At 44.2% G+C, this 21535-nt stretch overlaps 1 protein-coding gene across 1 annotated transcript in view; it reads right to left on the reverse strand.

Moving 5' to 3' along the window:
- Positions 1-14088, reverse strand: part of CDYL2 (chromodomain Y-like 2) — a 58365-nt gene extending 44277 nt beyond the window's left edge. Inside the window, exon 1 of the mRNA XM_017820992.1 lies at positions 13938-14088. Within this exon, the coding sequence (XP_017676481.1) occupies positions 13938-13961 (24 nt within the window). The 5' untranslated portion in view covers positions 13962-14088. The remainder of the gene's footprint in view (positions 1-13937) is intronic.
- Positions 14089-21535: the final 7447 nt, after the last annotated feature.

The following is a 21535-nucleotide window of genomic DNA, read 5'->3' on the forward strand; positions in this document are numbered from 1 at the left end:
TGAAAGTTCCAAAATACAAACTGAGTTAATTTTGAGACCAGGTTTTCTGGGGAGTCAGCTATGGACAACCTGTCTTAGTAGAAGTCACAAAGCCAAATGCCACTGGTGTGTTCTGTTATTCAGACAGTGTATGCTCATAGCTGTGCACAACCAAAGCTCTCCAGCACTGCAACAAGCAAGGTCAACTTGGTTAGGTGAAGCTCTGTTTTTTAAGTGACTCTTAAAAAAAAAAAGTAGCCCTAGGGCTTTTAATTTTCCTGGTATATCTACCATATTTCTCAGCATTTGCTATTAAAGCACACTAAAATAGTTTTATAAAAGCAATTTTTTTAGTTTGAGTGTTCCAAAGTAGACTGTCCAAGAATAGATAACTTAGAATACACGTCCATTAATAAAATTGTAATGTAGCCAGAAAACAGCTGTGATAGTACTTTTAAAAGAAAATATACCACTTCATCACCCTGCTTTGCCAAAAGTGAGATAAATGGTGCTGCAATGAGTTTTTCCCTCTGAAGGTCAGTGTCCATGCTGCACATGAAACGAATCCCTGCCATTCCTGCTTCATGAGAACAATATTAACATTCATGAACATTTCAGCTTAAAGCATGTGATGAGTTTGGTTAAGAAGAACAATGCCAACTCCTCATCTTCTCTGGGTCCTTATTTCATGAAGCAAATCAGTTTGTTCCTCTGTGAGGATGGACCTCCTGGAGCTGGGTGAGTGTCTGTGGCCATGGTGACCTCTGGCAGTGGAAGCCCTTTGCAGGACAATGACCAACCTGATGCTGAAAAACAGCTGCTAAAGCGGGTGAGCTGCTTACCCTGGGCTTGCTGATGCTGCTGAAATTGGTGCAGCACAGAACTGGTGCAGTTTTTCAGAGCTCTGCAGTGTGTACAAGGCTCAAAGGTCAGCTCGAGAGCGCTGCTTTGCAGGACTGAGAACACCAAAGAAACTTTCAGTCCTATATAGGATTTATTAAGCTCATTAAAATAACACCCAGTCCTAAATGAGCCACGGCTTTGCTTAGTCTGTGTTGTGGCTCTTGAAACTCGGGTGTGATTCCCTCACACAATAGCAGTGAAAAGCCACAGATCAGAAGCAGCTGCCCCGTGTCTGCAGAGGGGAACGTGCTCCCAACAGGCAGCAGTTTCTGTCCCACTCCAGCTACCGGTTTGTCTCTGTTTGAGTCAGAGGCTCAAGGAACCTTCTCAGAAATGGAGCTACAGACTAGTCACTTTAAAAGAAAAATCCCCTCAAAACTGACTGGAAACCAGCCTTGGTTCATCCTGTGCCTCCCTCAGTTAGGCTGTATCTGCCACTGCAAAGCCCTGTTGCGCTGCTGTATAATCAGAGGGGGAATGAAAAGATAGGTCTTGCTATCAGTTCTTCTGTGAGATCTGAGGCTTATCACACAGTTCCTCTGCTAACCCTCAGGCTTACTACTCAAGTACTTTCCAAATCTTGAGCAAGTGATATATCAAATACTAAATATCTGTCGGCAATCCCCAGATATCCCCTCGATGCCAGGGAAAGTGTACGTATTTAAATGCACATCCCAAACACACCCTGGTGATTCTCGGTACTAAACAACATCCTCTGTGTCTCACCCACCACTTGGAAAGATCAACTGCCATTACACTGCAACTTTTAAGATGCTTGTCATGTTGGAATGGCTGCCTTTTGGTGGTAACAGGAGCAACAGCAGCTGGACATGAAGTAAAAAAGATGTTTAGAAAAAGTTCTGTTAAAGCTGTTCTGAGCTGCACAAAATCCTAGAATTAATAAGGGAATCTAGACATTTAACAGAAGTGTTATATTAAGGCAGAACTTAGTTCAGTTACCTAAAGGGATTCTGCCTTGTGGCTTGGGTATAAAAAAGCGTTAAAAATATTGTCCTTGGTTTATCACCTGTCCTTTGGACACATATCTTGACTGTAAAAAAATCAAGGGTTGTGTAAATTAAGATATACCAGCGATGCCGACTGCATATCCAAAATAAAAGAGTACTTTACATATCCTGATCAATCAGTAAGCAAGACTTTTTCCCCCTGTATACTAAATAGGCTACAAGAATAGCAGGTAATAGCAGGGGAGGAAAACTGCATCATTCATGGTACAAATTGAAGGTTCAGTTCACATTAAAAGGAGACTTGCCTCTGTCTTGTAAGCAGAGCAGGTTGTCAGTGGTGTTTGACATGAGTGGATGAAGCACAAAAAATCGCAGCAGCACCGCTGCAGAACAATTCAAATCACAGCCCCCAGCAGCCTGTCAGTAAATGGTCACCCTGTGCTCACTGCAACACCTGACACTGCTGCTGGATCAGTGGCACTCACTGGAAATGCTCTAAGTGGTCTCATGCCAGGAAGCCAAAGCACAGGATCATCAAACAAAGCAGGAAAAAGATCCATCATCCTTTGTGGTGCTCATGACAGAGCTAGGGACAAGCCATTTGACTGGGAGAGAGAACAGTCTTCCATCAATTCCTTGTGCTTCCCGAGGCAGCAAGAGGCAGTTCACAGGAGCTGACGGACCACGAGTGGCAGTCCCTGTGTCGAGTCCCACTGTTCTTCCAGGAAAGCGCGTTCTCTCAGTGCAAGGAAGGATCGACGAGAACAATGAGAACAGGAATCCAAGCGTGGCATGTGTACAATGAAAAAAACAAAGGGTGTCTTCCTTGGAGCTTGGAGTTGTTATTGTTTTGATCCACTTGATAAATCCATACAACACACTGTTTGCATAGGCCTCAGTCAGCAGGGAGACATGACAAGGCCACCTTGGCACTCCTGCTTTAATTTGTCATCTCATGCGAGTGGATGGGAAAGGCACTGGGAATCATTTGCTGCTGGTGAAAAGGAGGGGATGAGTCTCCTTCCAGTGGCCTCCAAATGGTCTTTGCTGAGTGAGAACAAGGAGGGAGCAGAGCTCTCTGATCCTCCTTAGCTGCTGTCAGGCCACACAGGCAGCCCGCTCACTGTGCATTCTGAGGGTGTATTTACATTTCAGCTCCCCTAAAAGCACCAACACATCACTGTTATGTACAAAACACTGCAGCAGGTCCTGAACCACAGCAAAGTCAGAGGAAGGAGCTGATCCAAATCCCCCAGGCTCTGAAGACATTGCTCAGCCCTGTGATGCTCAACAGTTTTGCTCTGAGAGACCCACGATTCCCACAGTTAATTGATGATCACAGTTCTTGACACCAAATAAATGCAGCATTGAGAAGGCCATAAAAGCTGGCCAAGGGCTTCTCCCTTTTTATTTTCTTAAGAAACATGAGTTTTTCTGTGGGTATAAGGTAAAAGAGATGCTATTTCCCTGGTACATGTAAAAACACATTATCAAACACAGCTTTCTCCAGCGTTTCTGTTGCATCTTCTGTGCATCATCAGAGCACAGATTTGGGTGATTTGGGCTTCCACTACACATATAACATTGCCAGATCATAAAGGGAACTTACAGGAACATTCAGTCTTACTAAATTCTGCTGCCTGAACTGTCAATTTAATTGCCTGACTCACGCTTTGTTTTTACATATAAAGACAGAAAAGTGGTCATTTTGCATTTCCAGTGTAGAAACAAAAAAAAACCAAACCCAACCAACCAAAGAAAAGATCATCTCTTCTTCGTTGCTTCTTTCGGTTTCCTGTGACTTTTATCACTGTTTCCATACTTTGATGTGTTTTGCTGACTATACAAACACTTCACACTATCATGTTTTGATCTGCAGCATGGGAACATCAGTCTGTAACAGTGACCACTCCAACAGAACACTGCCAAGTTCTTCATATTCTCTACCACCTCCTTTTCTGACTGTTCTGGTACATTGGTTCTGACATTTCAGCACAGTAGAAAACTATGAACCAGTGCTAATGTTTAATTACACAAGACTGGAAGCTGTTTTTCAACTGTTCTTGACTCTGGATTGTGAAAAGCTCGAGTTTGTGCAGCAGGACTCTATTACAGACTCTTGCTTCCAGTTACTGCAGTCGAATCACAAAGTTTTGATTGCTCCTCATCAGTCACTACTTATTCCTTCAAGAACTTCCAGGTTATTTCTCCTGGAGTCACATGAAGGCATTTTAGTACATAAATGTAGTTTCCCCTCTAATTCCTAGTACTTAACTTGGGATCCAAAGTTTCCATCCTCCTCCCTGCATAGATTTTGATATGTCAGTCATATTCCTATTTAATTTGAAGCTTTGCTGTTATGTTGTATCACTGACGAACCTAAAAGTTTGCTTCTTCCTCTGCTGAGGTAGAGATAAGCTCAATCACTTCTCATCAAAGAAGGTCTTCTCGTGCTGTGTCACCCAAATTCCCACATTCCCCTTTCACTGCACTCTGCTATTCCTCCCTTACATTAATCACCAAAACACTTTGGGATCAACATCTCTGCAGTTTGTCTCACAACACATTTACAAGCCCTGCAAGCAATACTCTGCATTTTCCTTCCATGTGAACCACACTTGTGTTTCTCCAGCACCTTTCCCGTTACATTTCCTGGGCTGAAACACCTGAAACCTGTCACAAAAAAATTCTGGAAGACAAATACATCAGGTTTATTAATGTGATTTCATATTTTGCAAAACAGTCCCTTCGCCAAAAAGGGAAATGATTTAATGGTTTCAAAAATATTATCAGAGCAAATTTCAACTGCATAATGTTTAAAGGGAAGTCCATTAGTATAGTCAAATAAATTTTACAAAGTAGTCTTTTAAAAAATTACGTAACATCACACTTTATTTTTTAAGATCTCTCTTATTACTAGGAATAATAAGATACACGAGCAACACTCTCTCCTTTGTTTCAGTGACTGCCAAGTGATGCTACAAAAAAGTTCATTGCGTGAAAGAATTGGACAGGTTGAGTTGGTCAGTTAGAAATTAGACTGTTTATATTTTGGTATATTGGTAATCACCATTTCCGGGAAAAAAAATTCAACCCAATAGAAGAACAAGTTGATGGGTTTGTTCATAGTTAGTGGCTTTTTGATGTCTGTTCAGGTAAGGCAGACTGACAAACCTGTACAGCCTGTGAAGAGCATCTGAAGCCATAAATAAGGGAAAGTTGTGGATAAACCCTTTTAGATGCTGAAATGCTTTTCTCATAGAAGAAAGCTGGTTTTATTCATCAGAAACTTCTTATTCCATTAATGTAACTTTCCAGTAACGCTGACTCGATCATTTGCCTCATTCCATGCATTTACTGGAATATTTTCTAGTTTATCCTCTGTTTTCATTACATATGTTTGATTTATTGTTACTTCATCACCTCCTCCCTCCTTCTACTCTTTTCTGCTTCTACCACCTGTTGCATTTTGTCAGGAGTCTGGAACAGGCTGCCCAGGGCAGTGGTGGAATCACCATCCCTGTTCAAAAGGTGTGTGGATGTGGCACTTGGGGACGTGGGTTAGGGGTTAACATGGTGGTGCTGGTTCATGGCTGGACTCAATGACCTTAAAAGTCTTTTCCAACCTACATGATTCCATGATTCTAAATCTGGACTGTGAGGGCTCTAAACCAGAAGCTGACATTTTTCTGTATCAGAAACAGAACCCACTACTCTGATTAGTCCTTTGCTTTGCAAAGATATTAATTGACAAGGATTAGGAATTAGAACACCAGAATACAACTTGCAAGGCAAGTGTTTGTGATCTCTGCAGACCGTATCAACACCTCAGTCAATAACTATGTTTGTTTAATGACTGTGGCAAGTACAAAACTAAGAACTGCCATACGAGGTCAGATTAAAGGTCCACTTAGCTCAACGTGTTGTATATTCTATAGAAATTAGTACTGGGTGCTTAGGAAAGAGCATCTGTAGAGTAAGTGCTGCCCTTACTCTGCTCTTCCAGCTTCTGTGATCAGCAGTTTAAAGATTGGTTTGTGCTGAAAGATGTCCTGAATGGTGTAAAGGGATCAATCCCCCTGTTTTACCTTGAAACCATTTACAGTTCTGATTTCTACAACATCCCATGGCAATGAATTCCAAAATTGAAATACTGTGGAGTACTCCCTTTGTGTCGGTCCCCTCATCATTTCCTTGGCCTTGGCTCTTCTCTTGTGCAATGAGAAATAGCATAATAACTAAACATCCCCCATTTGTCTTTTCCATACCATTCACACCTTCCTCAATCACTTCTTTTCCCATCCAGAAAGTTGTCCCAAGGTATCTTCACTGACAGCCACTCCTCCTGTGAACACCCTGATGGCCCTTCTCTGCATTAGTGCAGTTCTGTGTTCTTGCAGTGGGTACAGCACTGCCCAGGTGGAAGCACAATATTCCCCAGGGACATGAGGTTGATCATCATCTCTTTCATTCTCAAATACTTCCTTACTAACACCTAAACTTGTGCGTGCCTGAGGTTTTGCTCTGACAAGCTCTAGTCTGATCCCATGGACCAGACACCCCCAGGAGCTGGAACCCCTTTTCTGGCTCAGTGTCATGGGGAGGGAGTTTGGTCACTGCTCTCCAAGACAGTGCTGGGATGCAAACAGAGGTGTGGTGACTGGGGATCACAGGGAGATTCACTTCAAAAGCATGCACCTGATTCCAAATTAAAACACTAATGTGGACACACCCAGAAACTTTCCACAATGATTCCAAGATTTCTCCAGAATAGTAACAGATTCTTCAGGGCTCATTTTTATGCATGTTTAATCAGGATTATTTTTCCTTTGATCATTAGCTTGCATTTATAAACACTGAATTTCAGCTGCTGTCACCCAGCTCTTCATTGTCAACCTTTGTCTTGACAATTATAATAATAATCTATGAACTGTCAAGAGTAATAGTGTTTATTTTCAAACAATTGATGATTCTGTTGTACAACACGGGCCCTAATACTGATATTTGGAAACTCTATTCATAGACACTGTGAACCAGGTAAGAGATGACCAACTCTTCTGGACCACACCTTGGTGTCATTACCAACTATCCTGTGGGGTTTTACAATAAGGTTTTTGGAAAAAAACACACCAGCCAGAGCCATTCTTATCTAGACATTGACCAAGAGTCCTGTGAGATGTGCCTTCCTTTAGAAATGTTAACTCTTGTACAAACAAGACACACGTTCCCATGAATCTGCTGATTCCATTTCTTCTGGGAGGTGCAATGGATCTCAGACTTACTGCTGTGATGAGCACATTGAAGTGATTACTTTACTATAAGATGATTTCACACCCCCCCCAAAATATAAATAAATGCAGTGAAGAGCCTTATGGAAGAAAATATCCTCACTGTTCCTGTTTCGCTCCTCTTAAAGAACGGGCTGCAATTTTCGGGGGTAGACTGGGAGAAATCTAGCAAAGCCCAGGTGGGGCAACTGCTTTTTTTCCAACAGTGTCTTTCTGACAGATGTTTTCAATGCTGGTTTTGTTTTAGGGTGTTGTTGTAGTCTGTTGCTCACACTGCCACTCTCTACCATTTTGTAAGAGTCAACCTATTTCCTCTTTTTTGGTGAGCCACGAGAGGAATCATTCTTTCCTACACAGGTCAACTATATCAACTTCTTGTGAAAGTTTTTAGACACCTAACAGGTTGGCAACAATATTTTATATCAGGGCTCATCAGGAGATAATATTAAAATAGTATTGTAATCTACATTTTCTCTATGTAGTATAAGAAAATAGGTTGAAGTGTATTTGCAATATTACCAGTGCAAAGTTTTGATAATAAACAAAGAGTGTGACATAATTATTCAACAGGCCAAAATGATGAACTTCCTTCTGTCAAAATGAGAATATTTGTATTTGCATGAATGTAAAGAAAGCCAGAATTCACATGCCCCACTACCAGTTGCCCTGCCTTGCCAACGTTTCACTTCAGTGATATTGTTCTAAATAGTTTGAATGCAAGGCACATTTAACTATTTAGTTAACTTTTTTTGCCAGTGTCAGGATGTCAGTGCTATAAAATGTGCTGCAGAAAGTGTCTGAAAAATATATGGATAAGAAAGAACAATAAAAAGGGACTGCACTGATGAAAATGTACAGAGCCAAGAAACTCTAATGCTGCTAAAAGTCAAATGAATGGACAAAGAAATGCTATTTACAGCATAGCTGGCCATCACAAATACTCCATTGATTTTAAAAAAATAATTAGCCCGTTTCTTTCAATATTAGACCACGTTTAAATTTTGCCATTATTTGAAATGTCCCTAAATATTTTAACTTTCACAAGCAATTACTAAACAATGAGTTTGTTGCTGGATTTGAATTTTGAATCAAAGACCAGCCCAAAGTAAAGCACCGTATTTGTCATTCAGAAAGTATTACAAAAAAATGATGTCATTTTAACCTTTGAATAGTTCTCAGCACTGAACCACGTTCAGTTCAGTGGCTTTGGTGGTGCCTTCACTGCAAATGTTGAGGCTTTCAGGAGGGACAGGGTGTATTTTCAGTGTCCCTCCCAAGCCAGGAGTACACTTATGCCATGTACCTTGAAGGAAACTACACTTGATCCAGATAAAACACTTTATCAAGATTGTAACAAGAAATCAATTGGTTTTCAGGGCCCCAAAATATGCCCAGCAGTTTACAGTGTAATGAGGAAGTTGGACCCGTGGTAACAGAGTGACGCTGTAGGTAAACAAGACAGTCATTATGTGCATTGTAATGTTCCATACGAGGCTCAGCACTGGAATTTCTGAGGCAGATAATGAATATTGCCAGAGTTATCCAGTTACACTTTAGAACCTCACTCTATCTTTCATTTAGAGAACTCCAGGACCTAAGCAGAAGGGACCTCAGGTTAGCTCTTTGTTACTGGCAACAAAATTTCTAGACTTCCACCAACCCAGGGCAATGCTGCTCAGAGGTGACCTGACTTTGAGGACAGTTGCCTTTAAATACTGATTTTGAGAACAGATCAATGATAACATATAAATAGCTGACTCGTCAAAATAGTTGTTAGTAAAGCCTTTCCACTAAAAAAATAAGGTGTTACTTAGAGGTGCTTAGAGCTGGAGAGCCCCAGCCCAGTATTACTGAAACCAGCGCTGCAGCCACAGCTTAACTGTAGGTGCTTAACTGTTCTATATTCCCCAGATCCTACTTGGAGCCACTGTTCTCTGCTTGTGGAATCAGTCTTGTTCCTTCACTGTGGAACAGTTATATCAATAAAGAGCTTGATTTGAGACATATTAATAATTTACTTAAATACACCATCTTCTTGCAAGTCACCTCTGTCTTAGAAAATACACGCTGAAATGATTTAAAAAACAGATTTCTGCTTTTCATTTCAATCAGCAGATTTAAGTCTCTATCTCTTCTAAAAAGTGACTCCATTGAAAGAGATGCAAGATGGAAAGCCACAATGCTCCAAAACTTGCATTTGCTCACTTTGTAAAGCAATGATGCTTTTCTAAACCCTGCATCTGCAATCGAAACCTTGCATCCAAAAGCTCAACCCTGTTCTCTCCCACTTGCACGTCTCCACATGTCATGAGGCTTCAGCAGCCCAAACAGTGCCATTATTATCTTCAAGTTTTGACTTTGCTGGTACCTGAGTGCAGGTATAAATGGGAGATGTTGCAATTATCTGGAAGTACATTATCTTTCTGCTGGATCAGGTGAGCTGAAATAAACTGCAGCTTGTTCTTACAGTGCTGCATAAACAGGCTAAGATTGGATTGAAACCTGTCACTGTGGTGGACAAGCTCCTGTCCTTGGGTGTTATATCATTTCAGTGAGAAGATACCAGTTTTTAAATTGACACTTTTTCACTTTAAAGCAAACACCACTGGGTTTATTATTGTGATCCACAAACACATGCATGTGACAGTCCCCTTCAGAGATTCAGCTGTAATCTTTAGATCACTTACCAAAGGTGTGGTAACACAATCTGACACAAGGTAAAATATGACTTCAGATTTCAACATCATCACCCCTGAAAGTCTAAGTGTGTTCATTGTATACAAGCCCCCAAAATATTATATTAAAAAAAGTCAGCTTGAGGAGCATCTCTATGATACTGATTCACATACTCATCAATAAAGGGAGGGGTTATTGCAGTAAACAGGATGCTCTGGGCTAGGAAAAATAAAGTTAGGTGCACTGTTCCTATGGAGTTTTTCCCCCTCTAAAGCCATCTATCTCATGGACTTGTAATACCAGAGTCTCTGTGAGAGAACTGTCAGGGTTTAGATAATGTGACAACTAAATTGTACATGGAAAATACAAAATGTTATTTCAAGTTACTGAGAACTTTAATGTGAATCAACAAACTTGGTATTTAAGAGTAAATACATTTCCCTTTCTGTTGTTTACCAAACTGAACGAGGATCTCCTATCAATGCATCCAACAGTGTATGTGAATCACAAGGCAAACCAAGGCTGCCTTGCTGAAGGCCACTGTGAATACCCTTTTGTCAGTCCTTTATTTTCAGACTGTTATTCCTAAGGAACACGCATCATAGGTCTTTAATATTTAACAGGTCACCTCTTATAAGGAAAAGCAAGGAAAAAAAAAAAGGGAGTATTCCATGACACTTTCACCCACTCATAAAAGCTTGGAGTCATAAGCACATGGAAGTCAAGCAAAGCCAAACCAGCATTTCATGTAGCCTGAGAATTACACTAAAGCATACACAGCATTCCTTACTCTTAAAGGGAAAAAATGTACTTTGAAAACGTCAAAACTAACACCTACATTCCACCATATAATGGAATAACTCGCTTTTGCTGTAAAGTGTCTTGGTTCTAATACACAGCTCTAGAACTGAACTCCCAGTAAACACAGAACTCCCAAGGGGTGTTCTCTTGCTTCCAGAATAAATCAGTACCTGTTTCACAGTCCAAACCCAAATGTAACAGGGGGTTTTTCAGGTGATTAGATGCCATTTCTAAACAGAAAAAGGCACCTAGTCAAACAAACACTGAGGTTGTTTTGCCTGTGATCTTATTTTGCTTCATTATAAAGACAGTAATTGAATTTATCTCTAAGTTTAAAAGGTTGAAAAGCCTTTTAAAATAACATGACAGTAGAAAATGAATTGACTGACAAGATAAATATGCACATCTATTTCCAAAACTTAAAAAATTATAAAAGTTTCTTGAGTGCCACCAAAATATGAGAGGCTTGTATAGGTAATATACACACTGTACTCCTTCATGTGCTTTATCATAGCTCCTAGATCGTGACTGGCTTTAACAAAAATGATTTTGCAGCCAGGATTAAATACCTCAAATTGCAGAGTTAATTATTGTCTTATTTGCTGAAGTTCAGTAAGAATCCTTGAAGGACTTGAATATTTCTACGGAGTCAAAATGGAATCAGGAGTGCAATATATCTTTGGAATTGTCGCGATAAGACCCAAATTATTTATTTCCACCCACAGCCCCAAATTATTTCAAAGTAAACTCCTGGAACTGTTTGATGGTCATCCTGTGATCCACGTAATGTTCTAACTAGTTCAGGAGGGCAGAGAAGAATGATGTGTCCAAGCAAGAACTTGGACTGCTCTGAAGGCACAAAGCTCTTCATCTCACGTGCAACCTGGTGTGGGACATCCCAGCTCTAAGAGCTTCCTTCCAATAAATCCCCTTGATGCAGTTGGTTTTCTGGGAAGGGAAGAAGCAGGGAGGCAAAGCTGAGTCGATTTTTAAATGAAGCCACTACCAATTGCTATCCATCAGACCTACAAACTCTTCAGCTTTCTAGACATTTCTTCCGACCTCTGTCATGGAGAACTTCACCGTGAAGATGCAAAATGCAGATGGATTGACAACCAAAGCCCCGCCTGTACTTTCTCCCACATGTCCAACCCGTAGATGAAGATTTTACACCATGAGCAGTTGAGAAGGTCATATTCCAAACACCTCACATGACAGGGAATGAACAGCCACACTTCTTACCTGTTCTGGTGGAGACAAGTCTTCCATGTTGTACAATGATAAGCAAAAGTAGCTCAAATGGAGTAACAAAGAAAGGAAGTGATTCAGAGGCTTTGAACCACAGGACCAACAATTCACATCCATCCACGCAAACGCCGGCAAAATGACCGGGCCTAACACTGCCTGCAAACTGGGCTGTGTGTTCCCTCACAGAACTCCTACACACCAGGTTACTCCTCGAGCAACCTGTCTGGGATGCCACACAGTGGTACTCAGTGCACAGCCCACGACCAATGGCCAAACGTCACCGTCTTGTGACGCAAAGATCAGAAACAGCCGAATTTTTTAACGACGAGTCAGAGCTAAACCAGCATGGCCACCATTAGTCTGAGACATACCAGCTTTATTTCCTTCTAGAACTAATCCAAACATCTGAAGAAAACTCGGACAACACCAAGCAAAGATCCTCCATGCATCCCAGAAACTACTCATACTAAAGTTGTGTCGCTAACTTTTTTGTGTCAAAGTTGTTCTTCACAGAACTCCCACTGGCAGAGTCACAACAGCAACACAGGTGACATGCAGTATCCTTAAAATTACAAAGTTAAATGGCAGATACCACAAAAAGGAGAGAAAAAACACCAATGGTACTATTCAGATCATCATGTAGTTCCAATAATTTAACACCTTGGAGGAGAGCTGAAGTGGTGTTCACTTCAGAGGAGGTCTGTGTCACCCACAGCAAAATACAGCCCTAGTAGAGCAATGTCATCCCTTAACTATGACCTCTGTCAAAGACTTTGAAAGACAATGAAAGTAAAAACTGCCTACGTGAAACCTCTCAGATCCTCAACGTCTTGCTCCTGAGACCCTACAGCTGATCATCAAGATCATCAAACGTGGAGTAAGTCCAACCAAGTCCAACCAACCACAGCAGCAGCTCCACACCCAAGCACACCCTGATGGTTGAGCAGTGCCTATCATCAGCACACAGCTCCAACTGGAAGGTGATGGTTTCAGTCCTAGCCCTTAAACTGTGCTCTCCAGAGAACCACAACACAGCCATTTCACCAGGAAACACCAGGAGCCTGAGGAGGTGCTCCAGACCAAGAAGTGTAGGACATCTAGTCACGTTTGGTGTCTTCAGATGATAGACTTCCACCCTGGTTCCGCTTACTGGAACAGGATATTTCAAACCACCAGGTTCAGTCTGCCTTATTTTTAATTTCAGCTTTCTCCCTTCTTCTTCTTCTTCTCTGGCATGGCAAGAGTGGCTAGACCCGTTCTCAGTTGGGGCACTACAACTGGGCGCCAGCGGTCAAAATTTGTCAGGGTCTCCGGCCCCTTGTCCCCTCCCTGTCCCGAGCCGGCGGAGCCGGGCGGCCGATGGTGCCCCGGCGCTGTGGCCGCGGCCGGGGGGCAGCGCCCGGCGGGCTGGGCTGGGGGGCCCGGGGGCCGCCGCCCGCCCCTCCCGCAGCCCGGGCCGCCCGGAGCGGGGCCCCCGCCAAACTTTGCGGCCCGCGGGGAGCCCGGGCCCGGCCCGGCCGCCGCCCCCGCCACCCCCGCAGCACCCCGGGCAGGAGGTGAAGCAACCTGGCGCCGGCTCCTGCACTTTGCACAGCGGGCGCAGAGCCGCCTCCATCCCTGCGCCTCCCGGCAGCGCTAAGGCGCATTTTTTCGCACTAATCTGCACATTCAGCACGTCCAGAGCGCCTATGACTTTACCTGGACTTTCTCCACTCTCCGGGCTCATCACACCGCGATCGCCTCCCCATCCTACCGCTAACTCTCGCTCTCCTTCACTCCTTCCTCCTTCCCTCTTGCAAGGCCTGCTAAGATCAAGCCCGATGGAAAGTAGAGAGAGAAAGAGAAAGAGAGAGGCAGCGGGAAGGGAGGGGAGCCGCTCCATCCCTCCCTGCCCCCCCCCGGGCACACACGCCAGCCCTTTTCCCCCCACCCCAGCCCTTCCCTCGGCGATTTCCTCCGCTCTTCTGCAACTACGAGGGCTCGGCGGAGCGGCTCCGAACGCGCCCCCGCTGCCCCCGGCGGCGCCCCGGCCGGCGCCCCCCCCGCCGCCCGCCCGCCCCGCGGCCCCCGCTACCTCGTAAAGGTCCCCCGAAGCCATGCTGGGGTGCGGGACCGGGCTCCTCCGCGCCGTCTCCCTCTCTCCACCTCTCCCGCTCCCCCACTCGCTCTCTCTGTTGAGTAAACTGTGTTTTGCAGAATGACAGGCTTTGGGGCTGGCTGTGCGCAGAATCAGAGGCGAGGAGAGCGGAGAGGCAGGCGGCGGGGCTGGCGTAACCAGCAGCAGCAGCAGCAGCAGCAGCTCGGGCGCACAGCGCCGGGAGCCGCGTCTCCCCCGCGGCGGCGGGGCCGGCGCCCCCCGCCCTCCCCTCACACCCCGCCCGCCGCCGCCGCCTCCCGCCCCGGGCGGGGACCGGGACCGGGACGGCTCCCCCTCTGCGCCCTCCCTCCGGCAGGGAAAGTCCCCGGGCCGCTCTGACGGCGGCCTCCTCTGCCCCCCCCCCGCCTTCTTCCCCCCGCCCCCCCGCCTCAAAACTCTTTCCGCGGCCAACATAAATAAATAAAAAATTATAATTTAAAAAGAATAAAAAATAGAGGGGCGGGGGGAGTGTGTGGGGGGGCGAGGAGCGGGCGCTTGTCGGGGAGGGCCGCGCCGCCCGCCCAAGGTCACCACGGGGAGAGCCGGGCGCGGGGCCTCGGGCGGCCCTACCGGCACCTTCCCGCCCCCTCGGCGCCGCATGGCCGCCCCACCCGGCCCGGCCGTCGCCGAGGGGACGGCGGGGCCGGGAGCCCCCCGAGGAGGGGCGGCCCGGGGAGGGGCGGCAGCTCTCGCCCCCCGCTCCCCGCCGGGCACGGCGGTGCCTCTCCCGCGCCCCCTCAGCCATTTTGCGGGTTCTCCCTCCCGCCCCGGCTGATGGAAAGCACGGGCCGCCCGCCACCTGCCCCCCACGTGGAGGCGGCGGCCGGCGGTTCGAAGCGGCTGAGGGACGTCGGGTGGCGCGAAGCCATCGGCCATCGACACTTTGGAGCCGTCCGGGTCATCTGTCTGAGGGAAAACGCTGCCCCACGGCCACCGGCTCCTCGCGGCGCAGTGCGGGGCTCCCCGCGCTGAGGGGGAGCGCGTGCCGGCGGTGCTGAGCGGGCCGGGCTGTACCTGGACCCACCCCCGGCCCTCGTCAGCCATCACCGCAGAACTCAGAGCTCCCGGTGAGGAGCTTGGCTTGTCTCACACCAACTCCATGAGTGGCGTGAGTCTGCACATACTCCGGAACCATCTGGATGCGATCCTGTGCGAGCGGGGAGGCGGGACCGGATGACCCGCTGTGGTCCCTTCCGACCTGCCCGGTTCTGTGCTTCTGTGAAGAAGAACAAGCTCATGGTGAGGGGAAGCCCTGCGTTTCGTCAGTGGTGGAGTCTTCAGGAGGCAGGGACTGCTGTGTGGCAAAGAGCCCTGAGCATCATGCCCTGGGCACCGTGAAGCCAAGGGCTGTTCCCTGTGGAGGCTCATGAGCATCACGTCGTGTTCCTTCAGCTTCGCACTGTGCTGAGTGTGTTTCTCCAGGTAAAGGTTGAGCGTCATCTCGATATTTTATTTATTGGTAGGAAAGCACACCACGAGGGTGTGCTCTGAACAGCCCTTCACACCTTGGCTCCATAGCCAGCCTGCTCTAGTTGTCACTGGATTTTGGCCTCATGTTCTCGGCTCACAGCAGACCTGTGGTAGCCATTCCTTGGAGCCTTGGGAGCACTGGTGGATGCTCCGTGGTCTGGTTTTGCCATAGTCGTGGGTTTTGTTCGTCTTCATTCTGTTGGCATTTTTCATCTCTGGATTTCGGTCCTTTGCACGCTGCTGCACTCCATGTGAATATGGGAATTGGCACTGCCCAGACTGTTCCCTGAGCACAGGTTGGAGGTGGTTATTGAGGATGATAAGGTAAGCCTCGACATGGTTAATAAATGTCTCTGGTATCGAGTGCTGAAATATTTCTGAAATTTCATTTCTCACCAGAAATCCTGGTGTGGTTCTAGTGGGGTGAAGCCAAAGACTCTTCTGACTGAGAGGTTTCCTGGGTAAAATATCAATATTGGGTATTTTGAATGTTGTCACTTTTTATCATGAAAGTAGGAAATCACACATGCACATCCAGCTCTTGGTTGACCCCATCTCCTGAACTGTGAATATTACCTCTGGTGATTATGAACTTGCCAGCTAACCAGCTTAGTATTGACTTAGAATTCAATAAAAACTATCTAATGATAGTTTGGAGCTCGAAGATGTTTATGGTTTGTGTGGTCTGCAGGGGGATATGATAATGTTGAACTCCTAAGGACAAGCCACATAAAACATAACTAGTTGCTTGTCTTGACTGTAGTAACTGGAGGGTTGTTCTCTGCTTTCCGATTTGCCAGGAATATTTGGATTGTTGGGATTTGACATTTGAAGAGTAAAATGTTGAAAAGATTAAGAAATACTGTAAACTACCCCTGCCTAGTAATTCCAATAATTAGTGCAGCAAATACTTCTTAATTGCCAAGCAATGCATTACTTCATAATCACACCCCATGGTTTCTTCTTGATAAATCAATTATTTTGTCTTATTGTAAAGTGACTTCTATTGTTTATGGTAGTGAATCAGCTCATTGAGCAAAACATAAGAATACATCCATCCATAAGTAGATATTTTAATACATTTCTCTTCAAAGTTTGCTTTATTACAACTACATTTTTGCTGCTTTCCACAGCAGTAAACAAAATGGCAGTGAGAGCCAGTGAGTCATTTTTCAGATGCATCCTGAAATATTTCTTCTCCAAAACTGTTGGCTGTCTTCATAGTATCAACTCTCTCCAAAGGTGTCTTGAATGAATTAAAAAAAGTCCCTTCCCAAGCTGTAGAAGAATATACATCTTTTATTTTGAGACAGGTCTAATAATCAGGCTGTTCTTTCTGGGCTTTGCTGTTCCTCTGCTCCCAGGCAGCTGAAGTGAGACCAACTCACCCTGCACCACATTGGAAGAAATCTCCACGACCTGGTCCTGTGTTTGAAGCAATTACATTTACATTGTACAGCGTTTAGATCACTGTTACATTGTCAATGCTGTTGCTGCAAGATTTACAAGCCAAACAAATTGTAGCTTGGAAGTTTTGAAAGGATGAATGCTTTAGTGAATACTTTGAAGAGGGGAAACATCTTTTTCCTGATTACTCACTCCTCGTTTTGGAGTGCACAGTCCCTTGGGATTTGGTGGTGTGTGAGTCAACAGTGAGGAGCAGAAAGAGGACTTCTGCCATTGTCAGACCCAGAAAACGTTGATTGTGGTTTCAGTGTATTTCCCTGTCATTTAGCAGAAAACAAAGTTTTAAATTTTAAAAAATTCAAGTGACCTTCATTTGCTCAGCAGGTCTTTATTGTTTTCTAGACAGGGCATGTGGTATCCCTCTGAGTCTTGTGGAAAAAAATAGACATGCTTGAACTTATTATCATTTTTTTTAGGGTTTCTGATAATAGGTTTTCTGGAAATACGTATTTCCCAATTTTATTTGCCTTTAAATGGAAATATCTGTACTCTGAAATGAAATTGCAGCAAAATCCAGATTGTTGATCAAATTGCAAACTCTGAACTGAATGTTTTCCCTAAATATGTGATTATTCATTACTCTTATTGTTTCACTGCCTTCTCCTGTTTCCCGTCCCAAGAGAGCAGTGCAGGCAAGGGAGGCATTCCAAGTGTGAGACGTCACACTCCGGCACTTCTTTGGATTTGGTGGATGCTCTGGTTTCCACTACTTTAATTACAGGAATTATCTCTCGGTCAGAATAAACTTAAAACCAAAAGTATTCTGTTTCAGAAAGCAAAAGCGCTGTTGGCATGGCCGGGCCATTGATTTGGGATTGATTGTTTAGTCAATCAGTGCAGGGCTGTGCAAACAGTGTGGGCACTGCACAGTCCATGAGCCAGTTCCCCCAAGGAGGGGATTTGCATCTGGCAACAGGGTTTGTGAAACGTCGCCCTGAGGGGTGGTGGTGTCTCCTGAGGAGGAAGCGGAATGATGGGAAGGAATAATCTGGAAAATGAAGAAATGGAGAGGCTTCCTGTGCCAGGGTGCTTAGGACAAGAGGGGACGGTCTTAAGCTCTGCCAGGGGAGGTTTAGGCTGGATATTAGGAAGAAGTTTTTTATGGAGAGAGTAATCAGACACTGTGATGGGCTGGGAGGGGGTGGAGTCACTGTCCCTGGAGGTGTTTAAGATGAGACTGGATGTGGCATCAGTGCCATGGTCTGGGAACCACGACAGTGTTGGATCAAGGGTTGGACTTGATGGTCTCAGAGATATTTTCCAACCCAGTTGATTCTGTGATTCTAAGGTATGAAAATTAAATGAGAGCAGGGTGAAAACAAGGCATGAGTGAAGGACAAGGAGCCAAAGGTGAATGCAAGGAGGAAGCTTTGGCTGTGTGAAGAAATGGGGGAGGCAAAGGGAATATTTTAGCAGCAGCAACTGCAGGAAAAGCAAGGAACAAGGTAGTAAGATGTCTGTTGCCAACCTGAGAAGGGAGGATGACCAGAACGTGGAAAAAGTCAGTGAGGGTGAAAATGAAAGAAGGAGTTTTAGTGAGTTCATAGAAGAAGAGATGACAGGAAATGGTGAGTGGCTACAGCAGGAAGAGGAGAGTCACTTATGCCTCCACTGTTCTGTCTGGGTGATGGGCAGGATCATGGATTTCCAGGGCTTGGTACCATGATGGCTCAATACTCCCCTGTTAGGTCTGAGGGAGAACTGGGATACCCCAGGAAGCTTGTCACAAAAACGATCCATGAGGTGAGGTCAAATAGGAGCTGCAGAACAAGAGGAGGATGTCCTTGACATACACACAAAATCTGAAAATTAGAGACAAGATGAATGTGAGCAAAATTAGGAAGGCACCATGTCTTTTTTAATAACTGATTTACATTATTTTGTGACAAGAAGAAGATTTGGGCAAAGCCCAGTGTACTTTGCCCTGTGCCACGTTGTCTTTGAAAGCAAACAAGTGGTTGTGATCATTTGATTCTGGTGCTAAATTAATTGTCCTGCTCCAAACCCTTCTTTGGATCTTATAACATGCAATTACTTGTCATCCAGAGGAAGCATTGGAAATACCACAGTGTAAGGAAACAAACAGTAATATATAGAAAACAAAGCAATGCTTATTTGTTGTGGTACAGAATATGCCATGGAACAGAACTTTTCTGGGGTTGACAGTGTATTTTAATGGCTGCTGTTCTGAAAACTGACTTTTCTTCTTATGACTTTATGACTCTGTTCTGTTCTATTAAATATGGCCAATGTAGTTTTGCCTTATTTTGGGAAGGGGAAAAAAGAAACTTTGCCCAAGGATAAAATTAAGATAGCTTTGTCTTTCTCTGAGCACATTGAGTACCTCCCAATGACACCAAAATAACATCTTTCCACATTCTGCTCCCTCTTGTTTGCAAATGCTATTTTTCTCACCTGACATGTTGTAATAGGTAATAGGAAGGTGCCAAAACATTCCTGTTGGATGATTTGGTAACTTTCTAACTAGATCATGTAGAAGTCAATCTCAAATGGGAACTGTTGTGTATGCTGAGCTTTCAGAATTGCTGGCTCAACAGTGGAATTTCAACAGATTTAAGAAATCATGATGTGCATCAATGAGGAGCAAATGGCACACGTTGCTTTCCTGTATTCCTGTATTTCCTGAACATCAGGAAAGAGTCCAGTATTAGAGACTTTGGTTTATGGCCTTATTTTTTGTGTGAGTAGAAATAGAAGTGTGAAGTGGAGGTCAAGTGCTTTCTTCTGTTAAAGAGCAAATGATGGTGTATAAACACCCAAGAATGTTATAAGTTGTAATGGAACATGGGATTTGAAATTGCCAACTTGAAAGTGCCAAGTGGAGGAATTTGGAATATGTTTTATTAGTATTATCTGGACAAGATTCATAAGAATAGTCACAAAGAATCTATAAATAGCAAGATGATAGAAAACAGTATAAGATTTGTTTGTTCTCTTAGGGGAAGACACCTGACATGTTCAGTGTGGTTTACACACAGACTACATGTGATATTGAGGGTGATCACAGTGTATTACAGCACATTAGGAAGCAAATTTTTTAAGCTGATTTTTCTCCCTGAAACTTTTGCTCTATAAAAATTGCACTGACCAAACGATATCTAACACACAAACATGCAGGGGTTTAATGCCCCCCAAAGTGTGTATATGAAGCAATGCTGTGTTTTGTGATTTTTAATCATGGACTCAGCCTGGATCTCTGTATTCACACTCACCAACCCCCTGTGTGCAGCTGGGCTGCTCATGAGGGTTGCCCAAGGAAAGGAATATCACTGATGGTAGTAAAAATAACTCTGGAACTGTGCAAGGGCACAGAACATTTCAGGAAACTAAAAGAATTATTCCTTTCTGATGAGAAAAACTATGGAGCTGGATCCATCCATGTAGAGGATTCCATGATGTCAGTACTTGTGAGGAGGGGGAGCCTGAAGGCACGAGGTGGCTTCAAGTCTGTTTTTCTGGACTTACAAGCAAAACCCCTTGATACACTGAAAATGTTTTAAAAATACATATTATTATAAGAGAAGGCACAATAGTGGTGGCTGGAGAAGGTCTCTGTAGTTCACCCAGTCCAACCCTGCAGCCCAGCCCTGAGTCACCCAGAGCACATTTACTCATGGGTTTTGAGTATCTCCAAAGATGGGGAGTCCACAACCTCTCTGTCCCAGTGTTCAACCACCCTCAGAGTAAAAAAAAAAGGTTTTTTTTCTGTTTAAATGGTTATTTAAATCAGAATTCATAAAGCTACATTTAATCAGTTTAATTTTGATGAGATTTTTCAAAATGCACACTAGAAATGTATCGGGATCTTGACCATGATCTAAAAACTGAAATGTGTCACGACCTGGTGATTCTCAGGGCCATGGCAGGTTGCAGAGTCAGGGCTGAAATCCATGTCCCAACTCTGAGGCCTTGCTCCATCGGTGAATTGGCACATCTGTGGCATTGTTTCCAAGGACATTCTTTAATGAGAGTTCCTTTTGTGCTTGTAGGGTTCTTGGGCTCTGGTACATTATGTTAGAATTCACTCAAGAAAATGAATATATATTGTATTTGAGTGTCATAACACAGCTCTAAATATTATCATGAGCTAGTCAAGGATTAGCTACTCTTTGCCTGGAAAGCTAAAATAAAGAGCTTTTAGATCTTGGCAAAATGGGAAAAACCTAATGTACTGCAGGGAGAAGTAGCATTAATTTTTCCTGGTGGTCATTCACAAATTCTTTCTGTGCCTGGTTAGCTACAGCTGCTAATGGCACACTTTTTAGGAGATGTTTGTATTCACAGGGGTTTTGTTTAGCAGCATGGAAACTGAATTTTAAAGGAATATTTTTCTTCTTTTATTTTGCTAGGATGTTTTGTGTTTTAAAATAATAGATGTTTAATGGTGCCTTGTCATACAGCCTGCACTTTAAAAATGTGTAAATATATCGTGCATGTTAATTATTTTTTTCTTATAGCTGCCTTTAAATGCAAGCTAGTGGAAGTGTCCATTTACATCCAAGGGCTGTTGCTGGGTTTGGTTATGTCTCTGAGAAGAGAATTATGCCCAGTGTGAATGAATATGCAACAGGCTCTGT

Source organism: Lepidothrix coronata, unplaced genomic scaffold (assembly GCF_001604755.1).
Source record: "Lepidothrix coronata isolate B3197 unplaced genomic scaffold, Lepidothrix_coronata-1.0 Scaffold87, whole genome shotgun sequence".
NCBI classification, from domain to species: Eukaryota; Metazoa; Chordata; class Aves; order Passeriformes; family Pipridae; genus Lepidothrix; species Lepidothrix coronata.